At 44.2% G+C, this 22101-nt stretch overlaps 3 protein-coding genes and 1 long non-coding RNA gene across 4 annotated transcripts; 3 read left to right on the top strand and 1 right to left on the bottom strand.

Moving 5' to 3' along the window:
• The first annotated feature begins 3720 nt into the window (after positions 1-3720).
• On the top strand, positions 3721-4897 carry LOC127303195 (uncharacterized). Its single transcript, XM_051333953.1, has 3 exons — positions 3721-3831; positions 4007-4129; positions 4211-4897. The coding sequence occupies exons 1-3, from the start codon at positions 3721-3723 to the stop codon at positions 4895-4897; spliced, it is 921 nt and encodes a 306-aa protein (XP_051189913.1).
• Positions 4898-5017: 120 nt separating this feature from the next.
• Positions 5018-5808, bottom strand: LOC127303196 (uncharacterized). The gene is made up of 3 exons (XM_051333954.1): positions 5594-5808; positions 5261-5521; positions 5018-5030 (listed from the first exon to the last, which is right to left on the bottom strand). Exons 1-3 carry the CDS (start codon positions 5806-5808, stop codon positions 5018-5020), a joined length of 489 nt encoding a protein of 162 aa, XP_051189914.1.
• Positions 5809-9952: 4144 nt separating this feature from the next.
• Positions 9953-11847, top strand: LOC127298850 (RING-H2 finger protein ATL65). The gene has a single exon (XM_051328708.2). The coding sequence runs from the start codon at positions 10058-10060 to the stop codon at positions 11321-11323; it is 1266 nt and encodes a 421-aa protein (XP_051184668.1). The 5' UTR covers positions 9953-10057; the 3' UTR covers positions 11324-11847.
• A 5730-nt stretch (positions 11848-17577) lies between these two features.
• LOC139831219 (uncharacterized) lies at positions 17578-18195 on the top strand. The gene is made up of 3 exons (XR_011745894.1): positions 17578-17676; positions 17762-17846; positions 18051-18195. It is a non-coding gene; the product is annotated as an uncharacterized lncRNA (long non-coding RNA).
• Positions 18196-22101: the final 3906 nt, after the last annotated feature.

The following is a 22101-nucleotide window of genomic DNA, read 5'->3' as shown; positions in this document are numbered from 1 at the left end:
CTCTTGTGCTTTGGGGCGATCGAGTTGGCAACCAGCACAATTTATACTAGCCTGCATCTACATGTTGATAGAGAAGATCGAGTTAGTTGCCTTGGTTTGAGGCTTGGGGAGGAAGGGTGTCGTAGGAATCGAATAGAATATGTTCTCTTCGGTTTTGGATTTTGATGTCTTAACTGTCTCTTTTGGGATGGAAATGCAGTGACACTATGATCATGTATCATGTATGGATACTATCTCTGTACATAAAAGAATGTTGCATATTTATATAAATTTAGATTTAGATTTTTTTTGCTAAAGCGTATAAATAGACGTACCGAGACACTCTTTAGTAGACACATCCAAATCTAGATAAATCTCGGACATGCTTTTATGGATAGATGGAGTATATGTTTGTTAAGTTCGAATTAAACTTATTCCAGATCGCTCGCTTTCGAATGAGTGTGCTGCGGCAGATTTTATTTTTTAAATGTAAGTACTTCACTTTACTTGTTTGAGGCATGTGTATTTGACTAAACATTTTGGGTAGGGTAGTAGACTAGTAGTGCACCTGCAACCTGCAACCACAAATTTCTTTTTCCAACTAGAGGGACGGTTTGTGAGTGACAAAACACAGGGCATCTCCCTTTTTGTGTGCTGCTGCAGCCATTTGTTCATCCAACGTCAGATTATTCCGGTTCTTCCCTTGCCTACTAACCCTACTCTCAACAGAGCTCACAAACATCCAATCCCCAGTGTTAACCACACCTCCTGCTATTCTTGCCTTCATGATGAGGATAAGAGCGCACAAATTCCCTGAATTACAGAAGGAATGCGATTAACTGAATGTCTCGAAAAGGGCGAATAACTTGTGCAGGCAGAGAGGAATTAGGGCTGATCGACACCAAAAGATGCTGAAATTATTGTCCTCTGGTCGATATGTCGCGTCATTCTTCGGTTAATCTGAAGAACAACGGTTCCAACTTGAAGCATGTAGCCATCAGCACTGAAGTCGTAGTCATTTTATATGATGATCGCCATATGACAACCTTCTACATCACTACATGGAGTTACTGTTATAGTGTTATGGTCAGTGTTCGAGTGTATAAGATGGGCAACCAAGCTCTGAACTTTGGGAGAAAAAAATGTCATTCTTGTTTTGATCCTTCCTGATGCAAACTCCGAGCATATCAAATCAACTGCATGCCACAATCGAACTTTCTATCAGATGCAATCAAGCTCTGAACTTTGGGAGAAAATGTCATTCTTGTTGTGATCCTTCCTGATGTAAACTCCGAGCGTCAAATCAACTGCATGCCACAATCGAACTTTCTATCAGATGCTCTTGGCCTTGGATCAAGATTAAGCAAGGAATTGGTTCCCGGAGCAGAACCATCACCTCAACCTGCCTGCATGTCAAAAAGACGGAAAAGGAGGAGGCTGTGTAATAATAATGAACCGATAAAGCATTGCAAGGAGACGAAATCATGGAGCATAAAGAACATCGCAAAGCAGAGTTTATAGCTTGCTACGTACCTAGGGGCACCGATAATGATAACTCTCACTCCTTTATCCTGATTCTTGCTTCTTTCTTCCTCGAAAGCAAGAGACCAAGATTAAGGGGAATAGTGTTCCTGCAGGCTTCCAAGCCCTGATGAGTGCGGCATCATAGCATAATTGTACTGCAGATTATTCCATGTTGAGTCAGGTTACACATGATATTCTTATTCGCGTATCGCGGCAATTTGCGAGCATGGGAATAGGTGGAGTAGAAACAAAGAATATGGCAAAACTAACCCATAGAAATCTAAGGAAATTTTCCATTGGCTCCCGAACTGTGGTGCCAAGTGCTCTGATATTTTTGGATGTGATCAACGCATATTTTTCTTCAGACCACCTGTGGTAACAAGTAGCAATACACATTTATTTTAATAAAAGAAATATATTAATATCAGAAAAGTATCTATTTAGTACTTGTTAAGGCATGCATAAATAGTTTCCGTTTGTTTTCATACTATCTCCCTTCCATCAAAACAAGAGTCCAAGAGAGAGCCCACACTAGTATATATAGGCCCGAAATACATCTCCAGTCAACATGGGTCACACATCAGACATTGTGAAAAAAAGTGCATGCATAATGAGGTGCGTCAGAAATGGACGATCACGAGCCACACCACATCAACTAAGTGCCTAAGTTGCGTGCATATGTGACCCTGCAAACATGTGGGGTAGAAACCCATGTAACCAAAGTAATTTTTAGATCATATTTGAGCAAACATATTGTTAATTAAATTTTCGCTGAATTAATAAGGCCTAAAATGATCAGCCCACATTTTAAGTTTTAACACAAAGATGCAAACCAGCCCACTTATCCAATTCAGCCCAACGCCCATCTAGAAACAAAAAGCCACTTGATGTCCTAATTTTTTGTAATATAAAAAAAACAGGTATGTGATGTAAAAGAGGAGGTGCATACTAACTTCAAATTGACATATTCTAGGGTGCTTTCTGAATTATAGAAATTTAGGCCACATGCTATCTTTTTGGAAGCTCCTAAAGGTTTCTTAAAGAAAGTGTACATGCACATAATAAGGAAAGTTTTACACAAACTGGATGATAAAAAAAAGATATCACCTGATGAACTGGCAAACTGTTTGCTGCCTAAGAGCATCCCTAGTGGCTTGTGTATATGGACGTGTATGTCAAATATACACGATGGAGGGTAGAAAAACGTCTCCAGCGGAACGTGTATACGGGCGTGCAAATTATCCACTTCCATCCACGAGGCTACGCGTCGTGGAAATTAACACGACTAAGGATGGCAATGGGCAGGGTATGGACAGGGTAGAGCAATACCATACCCATACCCGTATAGTCAATGGGTACAAACTTCTACCCATACCCGTACCCATGGGTATAAAACTTTACCAAAATCCATACCCGGCGGGTACCCGTACCCATTGGGTACCCGGTGGGTAAGTTAAATTGTACACAAGTCAATAAAAAATTTACATTTATCGATAACAATTTCGATTAACAAAATTAATTATCTCAACTCAATAATAGGTAGTTGAGTACAGAACAATTAACATAATATAAACATCACATTCTCATATTCTAACTCATAAGTCAACAAAGTAGACGTATTCACGTAAGAATTTAACAATAAACGGGCAGGGTATGGGTATACCCGTGGGTACGAGGCTATACCCGTGCTCTGCCCATGACTTAACGGGCAGGATATGGGTACTACCCATGGGCATAAACGTGTACCCATACCCTGTTCATGCGGGTATGGTACCCACGGGTACCCGTACCTGTGGGTAAAATTGCCATCCTTAAACACGACCGAGCCACGGTCGTGGAGACGAAGAAACAGAGGCGCCCCGTCCGGAGCCGAGCGGAAGAAGGCGCCCCAAGCTCGCCGGCGGCCAATCCCCTCCGGTAAGCTCTCTCCCACCCTCCTTTTTTCCATTCCCGCATGTAGAGAAGAGGTGCCGGTCGTCGGGCGGCCGCCGCACCGTTCGCCAGATCTGGCGGCGGCGGCGCGAGCCATGGAGAGGGAAGGGCGGGTAGAGAGGGGCCGCGGACGCCGGCCTGGGGAGGTTGGGTGAGCTCCGGCCGCGGGCCTGTGCGGCGGCAGCCTGGAGGGCGGCTTCCTGGGGCGCGATGGAGGAGGTCGATGGGGGCGGCGGCGTGATGCGCGACAGAGAGGAGATGGCGCAGGGATAGGGGAGGAGGGAGATGGGCGCGGCGGCCTGGGGAGGAGTGGCTCGAGGCGCGGTGGGCTCGTGCGGCCTCGTGCGGGGTGGCGTGCGGGGCGGCGTGCAGGGCGGCCGGGAAAGGAGATTGCCTGTGTGTTTGCTGTGTAGAGATTGCTAATATAGAGATTGCCTGTGTGTTTGATGTATGTAGAAAACTAGAAATTGCTAGTATAGAGAGTTTGATGTATGTACAAATTGCTATAGAATTGGGGAGGTGTTGTGGTCTGATATATGGAGATTGCCTGTGTGTTCATTGTCGTTAACAGAGAGACCGCGCCAATGCAATAAATTGCCGTTACACATTGATTAACAGAGAGACCGTCAAATTTTGTGGTTGCCTTCAGCAGATTATAAATTTGGAGGAAAGCGGAAGGACTATACAAGAAAAGGTATGAGTCAATCTTCTACTTCTACATGTGCCGTGCAATATTTTATATGTGTTGTGCATAATAATACATTTGTATGTGCAGACAAACGATGCACACATTATGTTCAAGGAATTGGATACTAAAAAAAAGCCTTTCACATTGATGCATTGCTATGTAGAGTTTTCGAAGTATCCAAAGTGGCAGACAAGAGAACTTGAAACTTCTGTTAAGAAACAAAAGAAGACCATTGATGCAAGTCCGGGCACAGTCACCAATGATCCGGCCGATGCATCCTCGGTACGCACTGATGCTACCTCGGCACACACTGATGCTCTTGAACATGAGAAAAGACCTGATGGTGTGAAGAAGGAGAAATTGCGGAGAGGTAAAGCTGATGACAGTGCTTGCAAGTTGTCATTAGAAACTGTGTGGGCACAAAAGCAAGAGAAGGATGAGCTCAAAGAGGCGGCAAGAAATGTTCGATATGCACAACAATTTGAATTGAGAAAAGAGGAGATTGCACTGAAAAAGAAGGAGGATGCTCAAGGAGTTTTGTCGACCAGTTTCTCGCTCCTCTTCAACTATCATATTGTGCATTATGACACAAGCTTTCATGACATCACCAATTTCTTTAGGTTTCCATCCTTTAGCAGGTCCACGAATAATGGCAAAACGGGACTGCAGAACTCCACATCTTTCCTGCACGCCTCTTGCTTCTTCGCAAAAGTTTTATGCTTTCTTGTATCTGGAGCTGGTATGCTCATCACAAATGTTGCTCACCGTGGATAGATACCATCTGCAAGGTAATACCCCATTGTGTACTGATGGCCATTGATGCTATAATTCACTGCAGGAGTTTGACCTTCGGCTAGCTTTGAAAAAACAAGGGAACGTTGAAGAACATTTATATCAGTGAGAGACCCTGGTAAACCAAAATAAGCATGCCAAATCCAAATATCTTGTGATGCAACTGCTTCCAAGATCATAGTTGGCTCGTTCACATGGCCTTTAAACATGCCATGCCATTTTTTGGGGCAATTTTTCCAACCCCAGTGCATGCAATCTATGCTCCCTAACATACCAGGAAATCCTCTTTCCTCCCCTATTGCAAGTAACCTAGCAATGTCTTGTTCATTTGGAGATCTCAGGTACCTTTCCCCAAATACTTCACAAACTTTGATCACAAATTTCTTGCAAGACTCTAAATTAGTAGCCTCAGCGGACCGAATGTACTCATCCGCACCATCAGCAGCTATTCCATATGTTAGCATCTGCATTGCCGCGGTCATCTTTTGCAGAGGATGTAACCCAAGAGCTCCAGAAGCACTTCTTTTTTGCGTAAAATAACCATCATAGTCATGCTCAAGTATACCATCAGCTATGCGGTTGAACAAATCACGGGACATCCTAAATCTGTGTATAAAAAGTAAATGAGACAGGGAAATGAAAAATGGGCGAACGCAGAGAAGTGTACTAGTTACAAACCTTCGTCGAAACAAATGTTCGGGATAGCGAGGAACTGCTTTGAAGTAGTCGTCCCACAGAAGAACAAATCCAGCATCTCTTCCTCGATCAATTGCTCGACGTCCATGCTTCGAACCGCCGTGGCGTCGAGCGTTCATCCTCTCTTCCTCCTCGCGCTCGGCAAATGCTGCTAGTATGAGTTCATCGTCGCCAGATGAAGATGACGAAGAACTCATGTCCCAAGAGGATGTGTTCATTGTGTTTCGTGAGAGACGATAGAGAAATCTAAAAGTGAGAAGATAAGTCACATGTAGAGATGCTGGAAGAGAGGTGGTCGGGATGGTTTATATAGACCAGAAATATGGCCGTTGAAAATATAGCCGTTGGAATATAGCCGTTTGAAAATATAGCCGTTGGAATATAGCCGTTTGAAAATATAGCCGTTGGAATATACACGTCCTGATACACGTTCCACTGAAAAACTAGGAGGTGTTAAATTTAGCATTGTGTATATGGACGTGTATATAGAGCGTCCAAATTTGCACCTTCCACGAGAGATGCTCTAAGGATTGTGGAGGATTAGGAGTATATTTGATCTAGCAACTATGAACAGAAATTTGTTGAGCAAGTGGCCCTGTAAACTAGAGAACACAGAAGGTACCTAGCAATAATTGTTGCCCAAAAAATATCTTCACAAGCTGCAGCTGGCCCGTGATGCTCTAATTTCAGCCAAAGTCTGACGGGAGTCAACCGTATCTTCCAACAATTTGCCAAGAGAGATCTGAACAATGAGGAGAAAACTTTATATCGGGAAGATGCATGGGTTAACAACATACCCATGGGTGTGCAATTTCCTAGATTGTATAGTCTAGCGTTTAGGAAATTGTTGTTGGGGTGTGATAAGATTCATCGGAACTTTGTTTGGGTATACTTTACCCCAATGGAATGAATTAAAAAAGCCCAGTGGATGGAGTGCAGTTGAATGACCTGCTTAACAAGGTAAAATGGAGAATTGGTGATACTGGAAAGTTCAAAGCGAAAGATTTGTATCTACAGTTGAGATATGAGGGGAGCTGCCCTCGCAAATCACTGTGAAAAATCAATATTCCTCTGAAGGTGAAGATTTTCATGTGATTGGTGTTTAAAGATAGCATCCTAACCAAAGACAATCTTCTCAGCGGAGGCTGGACTCGAAAGTTTCACTGTCACTAATGTGGCCACAATGAGACTGATAATCATCTATTGTTTGCGTGTTCCTTGACACAAGTGATCTGGCAAATTATCTTGTCTGCTTTTTGGTTTGGTCAGGCCACTTGATATTTATACTCATCTGATGGAAGACTAGATAAACACTTTCTCTGAATACCTAGGAATGATGCTTGCTTTAAACGACAATTCCTTGATGATCATGTCAGTGCTGTTTATTGGTTGTGTAACATGCTTAACTAAACCAAGACAGAAAAAAACTTGGAGATGGAGTGGATCCGCTGAACTTTGTGATCCAAGAGGCATTATGCAAAATCTCATGGGTGGGTGCCGGTGACAGCAAGGATCACTTGATCTTGCAGTTTCTTTTGCTTGTTGATTGTTGTAGATTGTCTGTCCCAGTTCTTGTTTGACTCGTGCTGATGTTGATATCTATGGCAAAGCCACAAATCCTTGTGTGGTTTGTGTGTGTGTGTGTGTGTGTGGGGGGGGGGGGGGGGGGGGCTGCGTGTAAGTTCTTATTCTTTTTAAGGTTCCGTTTTCATCTTTTAAACTTCGTAAAATTGTTTGTCGTTTCTTTAATGGAGATCAAAGGGAGGAGCCTTGGTAAAAAAATCATAAATTCTACCAAAATATTTAAGTTCACCATATATTTGACAAAATTTCATTTCTTTAGAAATAAAATAGCTTGCAAGTTCTGTTTGAGGGAAACAACTGCGCAGCTGTCATGTAAGGTTGGTGCCATTGCAGGCGATAGGCGGGGCGGGAGAGAGGCGGGAGGCGGGCGAGACGAGAGGGAGGGGCGACGGCGGGGGCGCCCGGCGCTATCGCCCGCTCCCGCCCGGCTGCCGCCCGCGTTGGCGGCGAGAGCGAGGCGGGAGAGGGGCGAGAGGCGGGGCGGCGCGATGGCGGGGTGGGGCGAGAGCGTGGCGGGCGTTAGGGCGGGCGAGAGCGGGCGAGAGTGGGGCGAGAGGCGGGCGTTATGCGGGCGAGAGGCGGGCGAGAGCGGGCGAGAGTGGGGCGGGAGTGGCTAACGGCTAGCTGACGTGGCGCGACGCGATTCGTCCACGTCAGCTAGCCGTTGCTGGTTCAAAAAACCCTAAAATTTCATCTCCACCCCTATAAATACCCCCCATATGTTTCACTCACTCCACACCCATCTCATCTCCATTCATCACCTTACCTCTCTCAAAACTTCTCCACCATGTCCGGTTGGACTCCACCAGATTTCACCACGTTCACGGATCTGATTCAAGACGGGTCACCAATAGACCTCGATGGTGTCTCTCCGACACATCGTCGCACCAATGTAGCTTCTTCGCCGATTCCCCGAGTTTTATGGTCCCCCGGCGCACCACCTCCGGGGCCATATGGCCCATACGCTCCACCTCCGGCGCCTCCGGGGCCATATGGTTCATATCCTCCGCCTCCGTATCCATACCCCCAAGCACCTCCAAATGCTCCACCTATAGGTAGCGGGAGTGGCACTGTACCTCCGTACCCACCACCTTCGTACGGGTCATACCCTCCACCTCCGTATCCATACGCGCCATATGGTCCGTACCCCCCACCACCTTCCGAAGCTCCAAGCTCCGAGTCCAATGTCGCGGAAACAATCGTACCACCGCGTCCAAAGAGGCTTGACCGATCGTTGAGGAAGAGGAGAAACTGGTACTTTACTTACCCATCTCATATTTATTTCGGGGTTGGTTGTTGCTTGGATTTGTCACTAGCAATATCTATTTCGTGGTAGGTTAATGCTTGGCTTCTTAACTCCAAGGACTCTGTTGCCGGTAATTGCAAGACCGGCACAAGTTTTTGGGGTGGGATAGCTGCGACCTTCAACTCTACCTCGGATCCTGCCCATCATCGAACCTCGAAGCAGCTGAAGGGTCATTGGAACGCCTACAACAAGGAGGTGTCCCTGTTCAATGGATACTACATCCAAGAAGAGCGGTTACATCAGAGTGGAGCAGACGATGATATGGTCATGAAGTCGGCAATGGAGAGGTACGCGAATGACAAAAGAGTGGCTCAGTCATTCAGAAAGCACCACTGGTGGCAAGCTGTTCGCAATGAAGCGAAGTGGAAAGGACAACATGGTCCTGGTAGTGGATCCGATTCCACTTCGAAGAGAAGCCGTCTGGGAGTTTCTGGTGAGTACAGCTCTGGCGACGCGACTACGGAGGAGGAGCGTCCACCGGGCCGCGATAGAGCCAAGGCCGCGGTACGTACTGCAAGGAGGAAGGGGAAGGCAACCTCATCAAGCAGTGAGGTAGGAAGCAAATCCTTCGCCATGAGGAACATGATGAAGGGTTTAGTGGAGGCTAAGCTATTCAAACAATGGAACAAAATGAAAGATCGATCAACCGACGACATGAACGAAGCAGAAAAGCGCTTACATGCGAAGGCCATCAAGATGTGCGAAAAAGAGCTTGGTCTGGCAGATGATGAGGAGGAGGAGCAGCAGGAAGAAGAGGAAGAGGAAGAGGAAGAGGAGTAGAATTTTTATTTATTATGTAATTTTTAAAATTTATTATGCAATTTTATTAATTATTATGTAATCGGTAACATTTTAAGTTGAATAAAATATTTTTCTTGCATTATTTTGAATGTCTACGAAAAATCAAGTGAAATAACTTAATGTGAAAAAGAAATAGTGATGTGGAGGAGAGAGAAGTGAGATGTGACACTATAGCCCGTGCATTGACACCGTGGGGTGAGAGTGGGGAGAGAGTGAGGGAAAAAACTAACGTGACGGGTGAGAGTGAGGTGAGGCATTGGCACCAACCTAAGAATAGGGATGGCCAGCATGGCTGGCCTTAGGTGGACCGTGGACCAAATGTCAGAATTTGGCTATTGAGAGCCAGTAACAGAGTTGGGCCTCTAGGGTCCGAAGTTTCAGTTAGTAATAGTACTCGATAAACAGGTAGTTTTTGCTGAAAAAAAAACTTTGATTTCACTGCTTAAATATTTTTTAAACGAAATTAAATTTCCAGCCTCAGTTTTTGAGTGACGGACAGCAGTACAAAGTGGTAGTGTGCTGAAATGAATGCATTTGGTCATGGATAATAAATCATGCCACCAACTAGCGTGGTATCCACGGTGTAGCTTTTGCGCTCACACTCAGCTCAGGACAACCACACTCTCCCTAGTTCCCTACCAATGATGCGCCGCTGCTTCACTCCCAGTCTCCCACTCGCCGCTGCCATGTGCACACAACCTCCGCCTCCTACTACGCACTGACACGGTGAGCAATCTCGCACAGGCAAGAACGCCATGCGCGCGCTCCGGCCGCCACCGCCGCCGGGCGGTTCCCCGGCACCTGCACCATCTCCGTCCCCGACGCCGTCCCCGTCAGCGGCATTCCAGGGTGGTCTCATCAGCTCGCCGCCTTCTCCGTCTGCGATGGGCTCACCCGGACCGGCACCTGTGCCTGCGCCGGCGCCGGAGCCCAATGCGGTGCTGGCGTTGGCGGGCGCGCGGCGAGGCGGGGGAGGCGGCATGAGCCCGCCGCTCATCGCGATGCTGGCGGTGGTCGGGGCCGCGCTGCTGGTGGTGCTGTACGCGCGGCTGGCCAGGCGCGTGGTCCGGACCGTCCGGCGGCGGTGGCGCGGCTGGCGACGGCGGCGGCGGCTGCTGCTCATCACGCTGACGGGCGGCAGCGGCTCCTCCCCGGCGAACGACTCCTTCGCGTCCTTCACCACCTACGACAACTTCTACCACACCTTCTCGCCCTACGGCCTGGACGACGCGGCCATCAAGTCGCTGCCCTCGGCGCAGTTCCTCTCGGCGGCGCGCGCGAGCGCCGGCGCCGGCGCCCGCGACTGCGCCGTGTGCCTGCTGGAGTTCGCGGACGGCGACGAGCTGCGCGCGCTGCCGCTGTGCGCGCACGCCTTCCACGCCGACTGCATCGACGTCTGGCTCCGCGCGCACGCGTCCTGCCCGCTCTGCCGCGCCGCCGTCGCGCTCCCGGCCCCCGTCGCCTCGTCCCCGCTCCGCTCCGCGCGCCGCGTGCGCCCCAGCCTCGACGACCTCCTCTTCTTCCACCCCGTCCCGCCGCCGCCGCCACCTGCCCCCGACGCGCTGCCGGAGATCACGCCCGCCAGCCCCGATCGGCAGCTCAACCCGAGGGACTTCCTCCTCAAGCGCTCCTACTCCTTCGGCTTCGAGCGGCACATCGCCACGGAGGCCGCGTCCACGGCTTCCCCTGCCTGGCGCTACCGCTTGGGTGCCGGCGGCGGCGGGGACGGCGCCAGCGGCCGGGGACGAAGCTTCTGGAGCAAGCGCTGGCCATCCCCATTCGGCGGCGCGGCCGCGGCCCGTGTCTTCTCGTTCCGCTCCGCGGCCGCCGCAAAGTCCTCCCCCTTCGCCCGCCGCCGCGCCGCCGCCCCCGCAGGAGGTTCCGGATTCTTCATGTCGCTCGGCCTCTCCTCCGAGCCCCCGAACATCCTCGTCGCGGGGAGACGGAGCAACCGCGCGTCCAGCCGGCTCCGGTGCGGGGACCCCGAGGCGCTGCTCTCGCCGGACCGCCTCAGCCGCTGACCCAAACCTCTCGCCGGCGGCCGGGTGACGCGCGTGACCGGGCCTCGCCCGCCCGCCCGCGCGCTCATCGTGGTGGGCCTGCGCGCGAGCGTGGACAGAGAGGGAGGCAGCCGCAGTAATGGCGCGTTTAATGCGCGGCCTGCCGAGGTTTTAATGGCGGGAGGACGAGGAGTGTCCTTTTCTGCGCAGGCGTCCATGAGTTTCAAATTTGCCAGCTGTAGAGTTTTGACCAAATTTGCTCGCTCGTGTACCGCGCGCGCGGTTGCGGTAAAACCCGAGCCGACTTGGGCCTGTCTCAGCCGTCCGATCAGAAAACGAACGGCTCTCGGTGAACATGGTGATGGGCCGGAGCATTCGTTTTCTCGCCGGACAGCTCACTGGAGGGCAGTTGTAGTGAAGCCATTGTTATAGGCCGATATGAGTTTTCTGCTCGTGATGGTTCGTTTATAGTCTGTTTTGAGTTACAACTTGATATGAGAATCTGTTTTTGTACTATATATGTTCACAAATAGTTGTTGATTGAATTGTATCTTTTTTTATGTATGAAGGATGTGATTTCTACTACGGTGGAAACAAGTGCAAATGATATTTACAACTTCCTAAAATTTATGAAAGAAATATCGTATGTTGGAGAGGTAATGTTCTACAACCATGTGAAATTTCAGGACGTATGAAAAAAAACAAATTCATCAATAGATCACGGTATTTTGTTAGGGAAATTTGGCAACATTTCAAAGTTTAAATAAAATTAAAAAATCTAGACGTAGATAATGTTATACTCAACAACCATACAAAATACAGACTCTGAGGTATCTTATATTCTAAGATTTACAAAGAAAAACAGACATAATTAGGTGTTTGAAATTTTGCACTAGTCACTACTTTAGATGTCATATATTGTCTTTAGCGCGTGTTTCGAGTTGAGATTTCTTGAGGTTTGTGGAGTACATTATATCCTACATGTAGAATTTTCTGGAGTTATTAAACTTCCAAACGATGTTTTTAAAACTGTTTAGAAAACATGCTACTATAGCGTGCGAGGCAAACGTCCCCACACTAGATAGAGAATAGACTTTTGTAGCTGGATGGATCTGCTTGTAGGCCGGTTTTTGAGGATATGAAATTTTATTTCAAGTATGTTTAAATAGATCAAAAAATACTATGATATCGACAACATTGTAATCTGCAAGTGTGTAAATTTCTGAAATATATTGTATTTTGGGCTTAAAAAAAATCTTGATTTCATCATTGGTAAACAGTACAATAAAATTTAGATTTTGTCATTTTGTGAGATTTATCATTTTTACTCAGAGCGAAATATAATATATTGCAATCTAAAATTTATACACTGGTAGATTACAACATTCTCTACGTCTCTCTATCATTCAAAAAATTACTAATTTTGAAATCAAAAGTTTTAAGTTTGAAAAGAGAAAAACTAAACCCAACTACATGTAGCCCGGGCTAAATTTGAGGTTTTAGGATCTCACATGTTTATAAAATATCATTTTATAATACACCATATATTTCTTGGTTCTTCTATCAACTTTAAAGTATGGTAATATCAATGTTGAGAAAATCCCTTATCGGATTCAACTCGGTCGGCTGACGATTAGCGATTAATAGGCAAATCGGACGATTAATCGGGCGATAAATGAGTTAATCGGACGATAAATGAATTTATCGGCTAATCGGTGACCACTAAATAGGGATTAATCGGGCGATTAATCGTTGAATCGGACGATTTTTTGAACAGTGGGTAATATAGGTAGACACAAAGTTAAGTTAGAAACCGGTGAAAACATTGTGAAAATTTTATTAAAAAAAGTAGAAAAAATATACTGACATTCACAAGCATGTGGAAATTCAACTTCAAAAACGAAATTACTTTAGGAGACATGTTAAAACCAAATTCATGAATGAATATTGTAAAACGTTACAACTTTAATTATGATGATAAAGGATTAATTTTATCTCCCTTGTTTAGTGATATCTTTGTTTATAATGCTTTAAATTGTGTCTACATGTTTGAAAAAAACATCGCTAAGATACACTATAAATCCGGAGATTTTTGTGAAACCCTATATATTTCCATTCGTAAGTTCCAAAAAAGACCGTATGGTCTATGCTATCAAACTATAATGACGTTATTTCATATCACAGTGTTTCGTTCTTTTATCCAGCTCATAAAATGGAAATGGTTTCTTTGAATCGGTGGAGATTCACGATGCTTTCTCTGATATAATTTGTCAATATTTTAAATTTGCAACGTGAGTCATCGAAATTTGGACTTTGGGGCCAAAAGTAAATTATCGATAAAACATTTTCTAGATTAACGACACCGGATCTGAAACTAATCATCAATTTATCACTCCTTTTTTTCTCTCCAATTTAGACCTCATAGATTTGTGCAGATTCACATGTATCTATATGCAGAAACTCATCTGGATAAATGCATATCTAGACAAATATGTGACAATTAGTTCGGCCTATAGAGGAATGCAAATTATTCTCGAAACTCAATCGTAAAGAGATCACAACACCAAGTAGTATTTAGGCTAGTCATGTACCATGATTATGATCCTTCACTGGGAGAGAACTAGGCGACTACTAAGTTAAGGGTTCTAACAAAGTGTTCTAACTAACTAAATATATGGTTTTGCTAATTCTCAGTCGACTGAGAGTTAGGTTAATTCTCAGCTGACATCTAAATTATAGGATTATATCGTGATTTGAGCTAGCATGAGTTGCAATATTAGCTGCAACTAAGATTATTCTAGTTCCACTTGGAATGCAAGTTAGAAAAAAAATGTTTGGACCACCAATTGCTTCGTAATTTATATGTTAGTAAAGAGTTGCAATAAAAATTGAAACTATCTCCAAACCATGAGATTGCTTTGCAATTCGTGCTACTCGCGAACTCATGAGTTGCAAGACGCCACCCACTGAAAACTCAGGGCCAAACGATGAAATACACACATTAAGTATGTAAGAACAATTCCTTGCATTATTTTATTGGAACGCATGAAAGCCTTGCGAGCTTGCGTGAGTTGGGAACAAGACGGTTCAGAAAACAAAACCTGCACCGCCCCCTGCGTCTGCGTCACGGTCACGGCACACAGTCGAGCGAGTTAATCTGGCCGGCGACGCGCGCGCCGGCGGCACGTACGGAGCGGCCTGGCCCTGGGCCCGCCTGGCAGTTAGAGTTCCCGATCTGGGGAAGCGCGATGTGCGGGGCGGCGTTAATCGGGCTGTCGCGAAAAGAGATGTGGGCCGGGAGCGTCGGCAGGGTGGACCTGGGCCCCAGCCGCCCCGTCCCATGATGTGGCCCAGCGCCAGCTCAGTTTTGTTGTGCGCCGCCATCAATTCATCGCTGCACTGGGAAACAAACAGACGAAAACTCTAGAAAAAGGCCGACCTCTAAGAAGGGAAGAGACTTTCTCCGCGCGCGACACGTGGTTGAACGTGGGGCGCGGAATTTGCCGGTGGACTTCCTCCGCGCTCGACACGTGTTGCTTTCTGGTGATTTTGCGAACCGTCCACTTCTCGTAACGGGTCCGCTTCTCACTTAACGGGTTTACAGGGACCCGTTTCGCGTCTGCCTTTATCTCCGTTTTTCCCTTATTCTTCTTACGTAAATGAAATTTTGGTCGTGGGTTACGGTTCCTTCATTGGTCGTCTCGTCGGCGGCGCCGCTTATTTTCCCTTCTCCTCCGTTCTTTGTCGAGAACCTCTCGCAACTCATCGTCGGCGGACGTTTTCTGCTCCAGTGGTAAGCGCGTCGCGTTTTTCTCGCTTAGGGTTTCTAAGATCTTGGTTTTTCCCTTTGATTCGATTAGATCGAATCAGTATTTTCCCTTTGTATTTCCGGGCTGTGAGTTTTCTGGGGAATTAATGGGAGGGAGGTAGCACTTTCAAATGGATAATATGCGGAAGGCGGATGCAGATGCGTTTTCTCTCAGTAAAGTCGTTCTTTTTTCATCGATTTCTTCCTCCTCTTCTTGGTTATACACTTTCTGGTTATACACTTTCTGAGTAACACTAGTTAGGGTTTGCCATTGTCGGAGTAGCCGTATAATTCCACATTTCGTGGTTACATGCATCTGGATGAGCTGCTGAGTTTCACTATTTAGGGTTTCTTGGTCTTTTTTCTTGTCGATTTACCCGCTCTGGATGAGCCGCTGAGTTTCCCGTGTCGTGTTGACATGCAGATTCGACGACTCTGGTGGTTCTTGTGGTTTCTATCTGTGTATTTTGTTGTACTGTTTGGTCTAGTTTTATCACACATCGTACCTGAACTATTTCTAGGGTTTGTCCAGTGGTTGTTCATAAGATGGTTTTGTACTTCTGTATGTCCACCCGTTTCTGTCTGGTACTTGCTGTCCTTTGTGTCTTGTACTTGTTCGTGTTTGACCTTGGTACTCGTGTGACAATTTGTTCTGTACTTGCGTAGCTTAGTCTATCGTACTTGTGCACGTATATCTCTTGTACTGTGCACGTATATCTCTTGTACTTGTGCACGTATATCTCTTGTACTTGTGCACGTATATCTCTTGTACTTGTGCACCTTTTTGTTGTAGAGTTTAGCGGCAGCAAAGGTGCTGCTCTGTTACACGTCTTCGCCAGTGCATGCGTGTAAATTATGTTGCTTTCTTTTGGTTTGTTTGGTTGTCGATGTATTTGCGCCAAAGGCGCGTATCGTTTTAGATGTGTAGTGAAGATATGCAATTGCGACGACAAAGGTGGTTTCTGTTGTAATCTTTTTTTGTTGTCCTGTTTTTTCTAGTTTCGAAAGTGATAAGCTGCACACATTGTACCTGAACTAATTTTAGTGTTCTCCAGTGCTTGTTCAGGTTGGAAAAGATGGCAGATCCAGGTTTTCACTCTCGTGCTGATATTCCTGACCATCTTCGTGAAGCAGTCGATCGTCACATCTCAGATATGTTTCCTGGTGAAATGCATAATGATGTAAGGTTTTTTATTATGTCTTTTGATTTTTAATTATTGTGTTATTGTAAATTGCATTCTTAATTGTGTTTTTTATTTACAGTTACGTTCTAAGCTGAAAGAAATGTGGAAGACTATCTTCATTTCGTCGATGATAAGAACGGGACGTGGTCTTGCTGATCAGATGCGTGATATGGTTTCTCTTTTGTCAATTGAGTTGAAGAAGCAGCCATGTGCTTGCAAGAGAAAGGAGCCTGAAACTGAAAATGTTGTTGGAGGTAGTTCTGTGGCACAGAAGGGTGATGGCAATGCGGACATCGATTCTGATTATTGTCTTGAGGATTGTTGTCTTGAGCGTTCGGGGCCATGTACATGCAAGGGAAAGGAGCCCGAAACCGAAAATGTTGTTGGAGGTAGTTACGTGGCTCAGGAGTATGATTCCTATGCAGACGGCGATTCTCGATGATTGTCTTGAGCTTAAGGAGCTATCTGGGAAGAGGAAGTCCTCAGAATCGCTTTGCATAGAATGTTGTTTGCTGATGTACTTGAGGCTCCTAGGAATTACATTGAAGGGTAACCATTGGAATTCAATTTTCCATCTATTTTTCATATATTTTTGTATATACGGATGTTTATTCTTGTTGTTTTTATCAATTGCAGTTCCGAGAAAATACTTGAAGTTGGTGGTAAGTCTCAGTGGCATAGTTTCTACCTTGCTATGAAGGGTGGTGGTTTCATGGATCCTTCATATGGATGTTTTTCTTAAGTGCGTTGATGATGGTCTTGATTTCTTATTTATTCCGAGCTCTTTGGCGGTACGTCATGTGTATATGTTTTAGATTTATTTATTTTTTAACTAAATGTTTTTAGCATTTAGTTTTTTAAACATCTTCTTGTTGTTTTTTCCAGCATATTCTTGATGTGGATGAGGCTGACCCTATTCATCTTGCTGCAAGCTTTGCTGAACATGATCTGAAGTACTATAGTTTGGATAGGGAAGAGGCATGTTTGTCATGTTTTGTTTGGCGCTTATATTTTTTCTACTACAAGTATCGTGGATGCTTTCTTATTTCTCGTGTGATTGTTTAATTTCAAACAGGTCTACATTACTTGTTGCGATTACAGCCATTGGTGGGTTATCTTTGTCGACTTCCATTTCAGGAAATTTAGAGTGTCTAGCTCGCTGGAGTTGACTGAAGCTCAGATGGCTTCTACTCAAAGAATTGTATGGTTTTCGTTGTAATCTAGCTAATTAAATAATTATTTACACATGACAACAATAACTTTTATTTTTTATTCTTTCAGTGCAAATCATTTAAGAAACTTTACAGTTATCTTCATGGTGTCGAGAGATTAAATATCTCATCGTTCAAGATAAAAGTTTGCGGCACCCCTTCTTGTTCAGAGTAATCATCTTTTCTTAATGTGAACTATGATTTTATTTTGTTTACTGTGTTTGGATTTAATTGTTTCTTTCTTTTTGACCATTAGGACAAGCGCGAGGCGTGACTGTGGTATCTATGCAATGAGGTTTATTTGGATATTCAAGGCTAATTTTTACCCAGATGTATTCAAGGTAGGTAATGTGTTGTGTACATAGTTTTATTCAATAGTATTTAAGGCAGTTTTTTAGTACTTGTTCGCTGTATAAATAGTACATGTCAATGGTTGTTTTTAGTACTTGTGCATCTTTTTGTTTAGTCGTTGTGTACTTTTTTGTTTGGAGCTTGTGCATTCTTGTTGAAGATCATTAACCATTGTGTTGTTTCGTGTTTTTCAGGCTGACATCGAAAGTTTTCGACAGTTCTTCGCCGGAATGATGCTCACTTATGATTCTCCTGATTATTTGGCAAGTTTCGTTCGCGAACAGATTGAAGAATTCGAAAGTAAGAACTGTTTTACAATGGTTATCCTTTTTTCGTCCAGTGAAGTCAATGAGGTGAACTTGATTGTACAAAATAAGGAAATGAAGTACATAATAACATTACATATTCATTCCATTGTCTGTATCATATATTCTAAATATTCATGTGGCTTCCTCCTTGAGTGATTCCTACTTTTGTTGCTCTCCTTTTGATATCCTTTGTTCATCGTCGACGTCTGCAAATAAATATATTTTAAATTTATGTTAATTTGTAGGAAAAAGCAGATTATTTGCATCAGTAGGTTTTCATCACTGACAAAGAAACTTCATGGGCACACTTACCTTGTTAATGTGTTTTTGTACCAAATACTAGATATTCCATGTCGCATCTTATTCTTCCGTTGTGGTAGTACATACCATAAGTGTTTCCTGGTTGTGTTGTTCTCTCTGTTGTGTTACTATCGTTATTTGTGTGTCTGTTGCTTGATTGATTCTGTGCTGTATTGCTTGTATATATTTCCTGTGATCTTTGCTGCGCAACTGCTGCTTTCTGCTTGTCTTCTTTGCTGTCTTGCCTCTGCTGCAATTTTTGCTTTCGATTCTCCACATCCTGTTTTGTTGTGACCTGATTTCTTGCAGTATCCGCATTTTATTTGTCTAGTTTTCTGTCTTTTTTCTGAACCTGGCATCATTCTGTCCCCTCTTTTTGTTCCTCTTCTGTCGGACATTGGTGGGTCACGCAATGTTTCGTTGCTACCTGTTTCTTCGTCGTGAAGTTTTTTAGCTCCTTCATCTTCTCTTATTGCTGCCAGCACTTTTGTTTCCATATCACGCATACACTGAATCATGACATTGTATGCTTTGTCATTTGGGCACGCTTTGTTGCAAAGTTCTGCCATATGGCTCATCACACCGGCAAACTTTAGTGTTTCGTCTCCGCAAGAAGCATCTGCGACATTTCCTAATGTTGCGAGTTCCATGTCTATGTCTTTTCTCCATCTTTTAATCACAAAACTCTCTGGCAAATCATTGATCTCCATGTGAACCATTGCTTTTATTACATGGCAGAAATGTATACCATCCCTCTCGCATCTTTTGCAGAACACATGAAGTTTTTTTTTCATCGTCAAATGTGACGTCAAACAACTCCCTTTTGAATTCCATGTGGTTGTAGAATTTCACTATTCTTTTCAGCCGCAGGTGGCGACCAGGTTCAAGTGATCCATCTACCTTGAATGCCGTGTTGTTTGTGATCTCAATCTGGAACTTCTCGAATATGTCATTTGTGAATTGTTCAAGAGCTTGCTTCTCAAACGGATGTCTTGTTACTAATTTTGCTGTTTTCAGTGTTGATGTGAGCTTCTTCTTGTCCAGGGCAGATAAGCACTTGTCTTGTATGACCTCATATTGTTCAAGGAACATTGTTATCGTGTCTGTGTGCTGGCTATAGCATTTCCACATGTTATTTGTGCTCTCGCTCCTTCCTGTGCTTGATGAGAATGGGTAAAATTTATCCATGAAGTATGCTGGTACCCACCTGTGTCTTATCCTGAATAACTTGCTTAGGTGTTCTTCTCCGCTAGCATTGTAATCCTCTATCACTTTATTCCATCCCATTTCGAACTCAGCTGGTGTGAATGCGTTCTTTGCAATGTACATTAGCATTTCCGACAGTCCTGTGTTTTTTGCAAAGAAGGTGCTCTCTTTCTGGCTCATCTTGGTCACGATGTGGTAGTAGCAGTTCCTGTGTGTTGTGGACTTTAGAACTGTTTTTATTGCTTTCTTCATTGCCTTGTCCTGGTCTGTTATTATTGTCTTTGGTTCTTTTCCACCCATGGCCTGAACAAATGTTTCCAGTACCCATATAAATGTATCTGTTGTTTGATCCTTTAGCAGAGCAACGGCAAACAGTACTGTGGAGCCGTGATTGTTCACCCCAACTATAGGAACAAATGGTAAGCCATACTTATTTGTGCTGAAAGTTGTGTCGAAAGATATGTAGTCACCGAACAGCTTGTAGTTCATTACGCACATTGCGTCCATCCAAAACAGGCTCCGAACTCTTTTTTCGCTGTCTATTTCCATGGCATGATAGAAACCAGGTACTGTTTTCTGGAGTGTCTTGAAGCGTTCCAGGCACTTCTGGATGTCATGGTCCTTCTCTATTTGTTGTTGTTGACTCTTTATGTTGCTTAGATCAACAGCATCGAAGGGTATTCCACGGAATTTCCCTCTGATCGACCGGAAGATTAACATCATCTTCCTTGGTGGCAGACGTCCCATCTGTAGTAGATGAATTAATCTCCTATCGAGATCAGTCATCCTTTTGTGACAGTGTGCAAATCTAATGAGATAGTCTGTTGGTTCCAGCGGGTGGTTGTGTTCTAAGTGAACCTTCTTGATGTACCAGTATCCATCAAATTCTCTTACAATTATCTGTGCTTTACAGCCAGTCTTCAGTAGTATGTTTGTTCTCCTGTGCGACGATGGTTCGGCATCTGTGTTTGTGCATCCTTCCTTGTTACATGCAAACGTTTGCATGTAAATTTCTCCGTTTTTTCCTGATCTCTTGCTGCTGAACTTCTTCACTGCAAATCCTTCCTTTCTTGCAAACAGAGTGTATCTATAGAATGCATCGTCTCTTGTTTTGAAACGGTCACCTTCCTTTGGTATAGCTGCACTGATAATCTCTTCAACTGCTGGGTAGTCATCTGTGCTGAACATCTTTTCCATTTCCTCTTCCATCTTTGTTGGAGGATGTGGATTTATTTCTGGATCATCATCCTTCAGTTCTTCTTTTGTTTCTTGTTTGGTAGCTTGTTCCTCCGAGGGCGAGTTTGATTCTCCTGTGCTGTGTTTCTGCGATGATGAATAAGCTTCTTTTTGATTTGTTTCCTTTGAGGCACTTGTTTCTTCGTCTGTACTTCCCATTTCTCTGTATTCCTGAATTCATAACATTCATATTGTGCATCAGTTTTTGTAAGATGGTGTTCCAGATGTTTAGATATTTTAATGTTTATTTCCACATATAACAAAGTGTGTACTGTTTTTGAAATCAAAAGTACGTACCTGCTGATCGATGATTTTGTTTCCCGATGTTTCTGTACATGTGTATGCTTCATATGTTTCCTGTAAATTAAAGGTATACAAAAAAAAATTTAATGCATTATTTTAAATGTAATTTGTAATTATAAATACATACATGTAGTTACTACCTTTGCATTGCTTGTTGTGGTATCACTGGAGTTGGTGTTGGCTGTGGCAAACTTCATTTCCTGCAAATAAGTAAACGAAGTAAACTTTGTGTTAGATTCCTGGTTTACTGATGTTTCTCCATAATGCATAATCATCATTTATCTTGTATAAATTCTTGAATTGTACCTTGATAATTTTTTCTGGTATTGGTTGCTTGTGTGTTTTCCTGTCATTCTGTTTGTCTGGTATACCATAGCTGCTGCTTGGTCTTGTATGTTGTTTCATTCTTGCCTGGTTGCTGTAGACCTCCTGTAAATTGGATATAAATTATTTTTGTCAGGCTATTTTTTAATCACAGATACTTTTCTGGTCATTGCGAGAATTGTTGATTAACTGTAATCTACATGCCTTCTTGATGTCTTCTTTGTTTTGTTGAGATTGTTGTTGGGAGGTGTCGTGCTTGTCTACTAGCTTGATCTGTGTGTGGTTGTTGTCGTTGTTGTCGTCAGACATATCATCGTCGTCGATTTCTTTGAATAAACCCTGAGAAATGGATAAATAATTGTCAGTATTTATCCTAAAAATGTTTTTGATTTTGTACTTTGCTTGTGTAAGATTTGTTACTTACCTCATAACTTGATGATTTTCTTTGCATGTATTTTTCCGCTGGTGCAGCTGAGCTGCTCTGGCTGCTTGTTGCTGACACATAATTATGCTTTCCTGTTTCTTCGTGATGCTTTTGTCTCAAATTGGTGCCATTGGCATCCTGTAA

This window comes from Lolium perenne, chromosome 5 (genome assembly GCF_019359855.2).
Source record: "Lolium perenne isolate Kyuss_39 chromosome 5, Kyuss_2.0, whole genome shotgun sequence".
Taxonomy (NCBI): domain Eukaryota; kingdom Viridiplantae; phylum Streptophyta; class Magnoliopsida; order Poales; family Poaceae; genus Lolium; species Lolium perenne.
Note: the sequence above shows the minus strand (reverse complement) of the source record. Positions and strands in the feature narration are given on the sequence as shown.